The sequence below is a fragment of the Eretmochelys imbricata genome, chromosome 9 (genome assembly GCF_965152235.1).
Source record: "Eretmochelys imbricata isolate rEreImb1 chromosome 9, rEreImb1.hap1, whole genome shotgun sequence".
NCBI classification, from domain to species: Eukaryota; Metazoa; Chordata; order Testudines; family Cheloniidae; genus Eretmochelys; species Eretmochelys imbricata.
Genome location: NC_135580.1, coordinates 37,109,384 through 37,119,161, shown reverse-complemented (window position 1 = coordinate 37,119,161; position 9,778 = coordinate 37,109,384). Strand labels below are relative to the sequence as shown.

General features: G+C 43.1%; 1 protein-coding gene across 1 annotated transcript; it reads left to right on the top strand.

Moving 5' to 3' along the window:
• Positions 1-1,567: 1,567 nt before the first annotated feature.
• On the top strand, positions 1,568-2,065 carry KCNE4 (potassium voltage-gated channel subfamily E regulatory subunit 4). The gene has a single exon (XM_077827272.1). The coding sequence runs from the start codon at positions 1,568-1,570 to the stop codon at positions 2,063-2,065; it is 498 nt and encodes a 165-aa protein (XP_077683398.1).
• The last annotated feature ends 7,713 nt before the right edge of the window (positions 2,066-9,778 follow it).

The window sequence follows — 9,778 nt, the reverse complement described above, 5'->3', positions numbered from 1 at the left end:
CACATAATATGCATGGGGCCTGGCTAATCAGGCTTTGTGTGGGGGTGGGGGCCATGGGGAGGTGAAATTCCCTCAAGCTGCAACATTGGCCTCCTGCCTCCTACAGCTTGTACTGGAGCCTATGGTGGCATAATAGTCACAGGCCCCTTGTGCCACTTATAGGAGAGAGTGGTTAGGGTCAATTGATCAGTGCAATTGTAGGTTCTGTGCACTCACTCACTAGTCTACCCCCAGCGCTGATTTTCATACAGAGTTACAGAAGCACCCTGTAATGGCAGCCTAGCCATTGGTTTCAATGGTGCAGAGGGCCTTTCACTAAATCTCTGTTTCGGGGTGAATATGACCCTGTAATACTAAGTATTATTAGCTTACTGGTGCTACTGAAAACGACCATTTATACACAAGGGTGTTTTACCTAGAAAGGTTCATTCAGGATCCAAGACCTGACTCTCCTTTGCCCTGCCCCCTCTGCAAAGTGAGAGCAAAGTAGACGGACACCACCACCATTCCAATGTGGAAGCATTTTGCTCTCCATTTGTCGTGGTTTAAATGACTGCATCAGGTTCAGGGCACCAGAGAATCTGGCCCCCCGCAGACTTCAGGGAAAGCAGTAACTTTGCACCTGGCTGCAACAGGCCTTCTCCACAGTGTACTATAAAACCGTGAATGTATTTTTCTGTATTTTATAATAAAGGGGAGTTTATGATTAGCAGACTTTTCATTATGTACAACAGCTTTCGGTGTTCAAATTTAATATTGTGTGTGTGTGCGTGGGGGGGGGGGGAAACAGATTTGCAACCTGAAAGATCTGGTGCTGTGCTGGTTAAGAAAAAGCAACTCTGAATTCCCAACCCTTTTTCTTTTCACAGCTGTCAAGAGTTCAGTGGGTTGAACTTTGAGTTCATCTGTTGACTCCAACCCAAAACTATTATAAACTTTGCCTCCAAGACTCGTGATGACACATTTCTTGAGAGACTATATATTCTGACTGCAGCAGAGCAAAGTTTTCAGAACACCCGGCATTTGGCAGAGGAAAGATCTCTTGAGCTTTGTGAAGTAAGGAATTATTGCATAGTCACGTAAGTGGCTCACGTCTCTTTCCTTTCTCCCACACCATTCAATGCAATAACACTTCTAACTTCGTTTTTCCTATTGAAACATTGGCAACCAGGAGAATTGCCAGTTTCAGTTACATATATGTGACTCGTAGAGTATTTTCCACATTTATTCATAATGCTAAATGTCCATATTTGGGTTTTGTTATATTTTAAAGTTGTATTTGTTATCATTTAATATTGAGTGCTGTCTGTATAATACTCTCTGTATTTGAATGATATTTCATTAGATTAAAAGATTAGTTATTGCCTATATACTGTAGACTATGCAAACTTCAGTCTGTTGGGGTCTGCCAGCTTTTAAAAGATAACACACTGTGTGTGACAAAGAACAGCTTGGGTTTTTAATTCATGCATGTCTATAGGGGCTTGTTTTCAAATATCTGATTTGGAGTTTTGATACCCAACACACATGTTCTCTTCTAGGCTTAAATTCTGGCAAAAGTGCTTTGATGTTGAAGATGGATCATACAAACATGACCCAAACCATGTTGACTGCTGAACCTCAGACTCTGGAGAAGAACAGCAGCAGTGGCAATGAGTACTTTTACATTCTGATTGTCATGTCTTTCTATGGGATCTTCTTAATGGGAATAATGCTGGGCTACATGAAATCCAAGAGGAAAGAAAAGAAATCCACTTTGCTTCTGCTCTACAAAGATGAGGAAAGGCGTTGGGGAGAAGCCATGAAACCTCTGCCAACCGTGTCAGGACTGAGGTCCATCCAGATCCCCATGATGCTAAATGTGCTGCAAGAGAATATGGTACCATCTCTGTCATGTGCTGTCTGCTCCATGGAGGGAAGCAGTGTGAGTTCGGAGTCTTCCTCACCAGATATTCACTTCACCATTCAAGAGGAAGTGCTGGATGCTGAGCTGGGGGAAGCGTCAGAAGCCCTTCTCAATGAGAGCAGTGAAGGGTCTTCGGAAAACATCCACAAAAATTCCTAGCACTTGCAGGCCTTTGAAAAGCAGTCCCATCAGCTGGCAAAAGAATGAGTGGAACTAACCTTAAGATCTTGCAGTTTTACTTTCCTGCTCAACAAACTCTCAACAGGTAGCTGTACTCCAGAACCTAATATGTTCTTGAAAGCTGTCAAGATGAGGAATCAAATACACAAACATCAAAGTGAAACTTAAAAATTAGTTTTTTTAAAACTAATTAGAAAATTGAATGCTGTTTTCTTTACTGTAAGTGCTAAGAACATGGAGAATATTTTTCTCAGTAGGTAACTATTACTGATATATCCTCTGCATATTTCAGAATTCTGCAAATATCTGGGAAATGTTGAGAGTAGTTATCCAAGTGTAAGTGACTAGTTTTGAATCATTGTTAATGTCCATTCTCAGAGATATTTGATCTACTAGAAGTATTTTTACTGTTTCCTTCTATCAAGCCACAGACCACTGAAGTTTTACTTGAAGATGCCTGAGACTTCACGTGACCAATTAGAAATGTGCATTTAGCAATATAAATTTGATTGCAAAAGTCAGAGATCTTTCAGTGCAAAACACATTAAAAGATCTTTGCTACAAACTGTAAGAGCTAAAAATGCCAGCTCTGCTCTGTTGCACTGAATTGAAATAAATGGTCTTTCATGGGTATAACTCAGAGCAGAATTTTAACTATTAAGGGTGAAACCTTGGCCCCACTGAAGTCAATGGCTATAATCCCATTGACTTCAAGGGGACCAGGATTTTACCCTAAGCATTCAGAGCAAAATTCTTCATTGAAGTCAATGAAGTTGTGCCCATTTACACCATCAGAGAATTTGACCCTTCTTCTACTGAAACCAGTGTAGATAAACATCAGGTTGAATTTTTTGTCTGTTCCTTTTTCTTCCACTATTGGCTTGCATGTGGCACATGCATTTCTATATTGTGATCAGTAATTTTTTTAAACCACGGTTGTAATAATTTTCCTCATTGAATGACACTGTGGTTTTACAAATGCATTAGCTACTAAATTACTTCATTTTTTTAAATAAGCAAAGGTTAATATTGAATCAAAGTATAATTATTTCAATCATGCATGAAATTTTATTATAACATTATGTGTAGATTAGTTCTTACGCATGAGAGCAAAGAACTGAAATCTTAAAGCATTGCACAGGAATATGCTTATAAAATGTCCTTGCATATTTCCTGAGTTAAAATAGCTCTGTGATTTATCCATTGGCATTAGAGCTTGAGAGACAGTTTGAAACACATGAACACAACAGCAGAAATTAACTGAGGCAAAAGTCCTCTGTACTTCTTCCGTTTAGCAGTGGGAGCTCTGTTTTCACTTTGAAGGGTTAATATAATGTGAGAGGCTATACAGACATATCACTTCAGCCTTCTTATACAGCAGGGGATATTTGTGGTTGGAAAAAGCTGTATTGGTCACTAGGGGCCTGATCCAAAACCTCTTGAAGTCAGTGATTTTCTTTCCATTGACTTCAGTAAGCTTTAGATCAGACCATATAAAGCTTTTGATAGATTTACTCCAAAGGGGGCTGTTTAAGTTTGAAAGAAGCCAAATTAAGTTTGGCACTTTGCCTGGAATCACTTGAATCCTGAAACTTTCCAACTGAGACTGACATGTGAGTTGTCACATTTTCCATTGCTTTCTCCTCCTTCCTTTTATTTTAGTTTAAATGTATTTGTATCTGTAAAAATGGTGTACATACTGAGTTGTATATAATTGTCTTATGTATTTATAGTTTATTGTTTTTATTGGCACTAATTTTTATTTAAATAAAGAAACACCTTTCCTGGGTGTAATGTTTGTTCACTACTCGAAACAGATGTCCAGTAATGGGTCCTTTTCTTAACTTCTTGTTTAATTGATTTTCCATATCTCCATGTGTGGAAGGAGATAGTGGACTGAACACAGAACTGGGAATCAGGCATTCTAGGTTCTTTTTCTGACTCTGATATCATCTTGAATAACCCTTTCTGTCTGCACCTCTGAACCCTCTCCCCACCTCCCCCAAAATGGGGTAGGAATTCTCTACCTTCCTTTTGCAAAGAGCTTTTAGATTCATAGATACTATGCATCTAAATGGAAATTTGTATTATTTATTACTATTACTGTATATAATATCTCCAAACTAATGCGCAATTTTGGTTTTAAATGCTTTTCTACTATATTTTACCACTCAGATTAAATTACCGTTTGGTTTTAATTACTGAGATTTGCTTGCTATTTTAAACAGGAATATTAAACACCACCAGCTATTCCATATTTTTCAGCAATATTTTGTAGTTGGAATGTTCACTTCAAATTATGATAACTTCACTAATGATTTAGGACCAGATTGTGCCACTCACATTCAATAGGACTTTAATCTCTAAGTAGCTCCACTGAAACCAGATGGGCTACTCATAGAGTAAGGTACTACTCCATGTGAAGGAGGTTGACATAGTCTGGCCCTCTGAGATAGCTCCACACATGTTTATCTTACAAAACCCATAGAAATTAAAGTGTTTTCACTGTGACGTCTGCCGGTGAAGGCAGAGTTACAGGCTTCTATACTGTAAATGTAGCCAGTAAACTACTATGAGCTAAGCATGTTATGAAATTGCTCACTCCGCTAGCTAGGGTGGGGCTGGAAGCAGTGGAGACACTCCCTTCATAGCTCCGTTCCTTCACCTTCAGCCTTTGGAGACTGCTTCTTCTCTTTTTCCCCTCCATACATCCTTGTGGTGCCTGGCACAGGGGGAGGGAAGGATCACAGGCTGCATCTTGGCCGAGGCTCTGGGCCTGTTCCATTCACAGCTACTGCCATCAGGAGGAGGTGCTGGACTCAGGTGTGGTATTGGTGGACAGGGAGGAAGTGTTGATACAGTCTTCCACCTTGGTGGTGTAGACATTGTGGGCTTCCCTGTTTCAGCCCCATCCTTCATCTATTTGCTGGGGCTCTGGGGACACTGTGAGGGGGGCTTGGTTAATGGACAGTTTGGGAGACTGGAAGGGATTTTTATCATTTGGCAAAAATCAGCAAACTGCTGTGTGGGTTTTTTTCCTCTTCCACTCAACATCCTGGAGATCTGGTTTGGGAGGTTTACATTAAAATTGTCACAACCTTGACAGGTGCCACTGTGATAGCGTGGGGTTAGAAAGGATCTGACAGAGATCTCTGTAATCCAGTGGGCTGCCTGGGCATTGGTGTTGGGCATTCACATGGCATAGTGAGGCTGTTTGGCTCTGTCCCATGCAGCTTGTGGCTCTCCTCATCCCATTTCTCCTCCAGCCTGAAGGAAGGGAGCTGGTCAGGACTCTGGAGTCAAGTCAGGGTCCTTTGGTAAGCTTGAGGGAATAGATCAGACCTGGCCATCACCCTCACCTTCAGGCTAATAGTGCATCACGGGCCATTGCTATCTGCTGAAAGTTGCACTGGAACTGGGGAGTTTGGAGAGGTTTCCCCAGTTAGGTATGAGTTAAGTAAAGTTCCAGCTTCCACATTGAATCATATTGCAGTGATGGGGCCACATCAGTGAAGCTGATGAATGACTTCTGACAGCACTGGAGATAAAGAAAGAAAGAAAATAATACAGCTCAACTTCGGCAACAAAAGTTTAGCTTGTTTCTGCGCTTAAATTGTGGTACAATAAATTGAGGAATAAAAGAAAATATACAGTGTGTAAAATATAATATCTGGGATCTCTTTACCACTGAAGCCAGCTAAAAAGTGCGAAGGATAATATGGCCACTTTGACAAAGACCTGATAGACTTCTAGCCTATCCTGGTATTGTGCATAACTAGGGGAAAAATATACTCTTTCGTTTTACATGTATCTATTTCCTTTGCTTTTGGTCTTTGTTTAAATTAATACTTAGATTTGCCGAGGAAAAAGCTAAGAAACAAGCATCTAGCTTAAAAAGTTGATTGGCAATGACACAGAAAGAAAAGCTGTTTCACAGATTGCTTGGTGACCTTATGGCTACCATTTGTTATTGTTTCAAAATAAAGGAGGCTGTGTTACTCTTTACAAACTGTAAACCAAAGCGAGAATATTTTCTCAGTTTAGTTAGTTTTTAAAGTCCACAGGCAGCTAGAGGGGAAAAAATACTGATTTAGTTATATTCTTCAATGGTGTGGATATTTCCCACAAGTGAATTAGGCTGATTCATGGCTAATATGCCTGGGCTGGAAGATGATGATAATGGCTTGTAATCTGACCAAATGTAGAAGGTTCTAGCCCAACACACCAGTTATTTACATACTCCTTTCTGAAATGAACACATTAATTAGGCACACATTTCATGGCAGCACTGTATATCATCTATTTGCTGAATCAGCTAACAGGAGTCTCTTTGATGGAGCCGTACATAGGTAACAATGTGTGGTTTTTATTCATAAACTAGCTCAGCGATCACCTGTTGAACAAAATACAGCAGCAAGTTCAGCATGTGGATTTGTAATGCTCCTTGAGGGATGTTGGGTCCTCAGGCCAAAGAATGGGTTATACTCACCCATATAGGCAACTCTCTCATCTGCAACAGATACAGTCTAGGTAATAATTAAGGAGAAAATCCTGCCCTTGTCTCTGCCAACATAGAGAGCCCTGCCTGGAGCAGTGCTGCTGTAGGTCTACTGCACTGGGACACAGGATGTTTGCCATCCGCACAGGCACCATACGCTCCCTGCACATAAGGAGTTCAGTTCTGCGGATGCTTCCTGTTTCCAGTTGCCTGGGGGGGATATGAGGATAAAGTTATAAATTAATCAAGTCAATTCTCCTACAGGCTGCTGGGAAGGATGGAAACAGAGATTAGGCGAGACTGTTAATGTTATTTTATTGTTTAAAAAAATCTGGTGCTCAGATGTGACGGTGATGGCGATCACATAAGTACCTGCATAAATATGTTATTCCAGAATATTTGATACACAGGCCTCAAATACATAATTCTCTTAAGAGTGTAACAGAGGCATCCTTACTGATGCTTTCAGTCAAGATAAGGTATAATAATACTTTGCCTTTATATAGAATCTTTCGCCCAAGAATCTCAGAGCATTTATAAATATGAAGGAAGCCCTGCTCTGAGGTAAGTAAGTGGTGTTATAGCTAGGCAAAATGAGGCACAGGACACCTCAGCAATTTGCCTGGTACCATAGAATGAAATGATAGCACATCTGGGCCATACAGTGGCCCTATGTTATTTCTTGCTCATACCTGTATTGGCTAAAATATTTAGATGCTTTGGTTTCATCTGAAAGCTCTTTTTTTCCCTCCGAGAAGCTGTGTTATTAGTCTAGATCCACATTACGCCAAGTAAGAAATGCAAATTCTTGGACTGGAAAGCTGGAAGAATGACTAGAGCCAACCAAACAATTGGTTGTTTAATCACTGAGTGTGTTTTACCTATGGACACATTTGGTTAATTATTTTTGCTATTTTTTTCCATCTTCACATGCCTCTGCACTTCCTTGTACACCTGGGCCAGAAATAATAGCCAAATCAGTGCTTAATTTGTGCCAGGGCTGAGCCCCCGCACTTCTGGACTTGCCACATCAGTTATCAAGGTAAAAAAATTGCTTGAGTCCCGGCACCTCTTTCATTACAAATTAAGTACAGAGCAAGCTTACCCTTTTTCTTGTTGTTTTAGTCAATTAGGGTGGCCTAACGGTTGCAAATGCCTCCCAAAGGTTTTTGAACTTGCTCAAAGTCCCATAGGCTGCCGTATTGGAGGAGGAAGGGGACATGGGCTGACCACTTTTAAGCAGTGGTCCCTCACTAAGTCAGTATAGCTGCTACCAGAGTGGTCTGGAGTATTGCCTCATCTGTGTGGTTGCAATGCTATTGAGGGGCAGCTGGGTCAAATTTTAATGAGTGGTGCTGCAACTTGGCACATGAGGTTGCGATGCCACAGAAATGCGCGTCTGTCTGGACCAAAGAGTGTTGCGACCTGGTGCATGGGGAGTCCATTTCTGTATGGTGGAGTGCAGAGGGGTCCGCTGAGAGCTTGACTTCTGGTGGCATCAGCTCGTCACTGTGTGGGTAAGAGAGAGGAGGGACTCCCCAGCCAAGGGAGACCTGGGGTCTCTGCTGGACGAGGCGGGAACGAGCAGGGACTAGAATTTAGCAGACCCAAGTTCAATTCCATGCTCTGCTTCCTATGTGACCTTATGAAAGTCACTTACCCTCTCTGCTTCTCTTCCCCATGTGTAAAATAGGATAATGGCACTTCCCTATTTCAGAGAGGTGTTATGAGAATAAAAACATTCAAGATTGTGAGGTGCTCAGATAATACAGTAATTCGGCCAGAGGAGTACCTAGGATAGATAGTCACTCTCTATATCTAGCAAAGAAATCACACATTCTGAAAAATCTCCAACTGGTTCAAACTCAACTGCTTAACTACACTACTCCACATGAACACATCACTTCAACTGACCATTGATCACAGGGCTCTGTTTAAGATGCGTTGTGACATTCAAAGTCTCCCATGGGACTGGTCCTAGAATCTTCGTTTCCCATGACAGCTGTATTCCACTGAAACAATGAAAGTGTCACCCAATCAATAGAAGAAGGTGCATGAGTGTGGGAGACAGAACTTTCACAAGAAGCTCTTGAATTCACTCCTGCATGATGTCAGAATGACCACGGAGTTCACTCTGCTCAGAACTAAATGCAAATCTCGTTGCTTCACATTGCTTTCCCACAAAGAGGGGCTCTGTTCCGGGCCTATACCCTACACTCACTCAACACACAAAACTGTAAACCAATCAAGCCAGGCTTCTTCCAGTCTGGGAAGGAAGAAGCGGAAAGTGACTGTTATTATTATTCTATTTTTAAATCCATTGGAGGTGCTCAGACACTATGGTGAATGAGGCCCTATGAATATTTAGACTGAAATATTATTCTAGAATATTAGCCACACAGCCCCCCAAAATGCCCTGTAATACTAGCAATGGTAGCAGGGCCGGATTAACCTTTTGTGGGCCCGGCGCCAAACATATTTGTGGGCCCCCATGGAGGCAGTGGAGCATGGCGCGGGGAGGTCAGTCCCCAGAACAAGGGGCCAGCCAGAGGCAATGGGGCATGGCATGGCAGGGGCAGCCCTCTTCCGCCCAATGCGAGGGCACTATTTACAAACTGGTAGTTGCCAGACACACAGTGGCTTGCCCGGCCCTGTGCTGCCAGCATGTCCCTTCCTCTCGGGGGGAGGAGGGGTGGCCTATGCCGCGATACACAGCCCCCCACACCCAACACCCCCGACTCCCTATGGCCAGAGCCCTCCAGACCCACTATGCCCAGCGCCCCCTCAGACCCACCCACAAATGCACAGTGCCCTGCACAACACCACCCCTCCCCACAGCCCCACCACAACTGCTCAGCACCCCCCACAGAACTCCCACTCCCTAGTGCCTCCACACACACAGATCTTCCCTGCCCCTTCACAGCCCAGCACTGCCCCCCAGACTCCCCACAAACCCACTCCCTTAAGCCCTGCCTCCTGGCTGCACTCACTGGCCCTGCTGGGAGGCGACTATGTCTGCCGGGCTGAGCAAGTAGCGCAGCCAGGGCTGGTCCCAGGGCCGAGAATCGCTCTGGCCCCTTGGGAGTGGCGCAATCAGCTGGGCCAGGGCCTGCCCCGGACGGGCTCCCTCAAGATGCACTTGCCTGGAGGGGCCCAGCCAAGCCCTCCACACTGTCTCCCCCTCCACCTGGCTG

What these genes read in the sequence shown, in the direction of transcription:
- KCNE4 (XM_077827272.1), top strand. Translation starts at nt 1,568, where the DNA reads ATGTTGAAGATGGATCATACAAACATGACCCAAACCATGTTGACTGCT.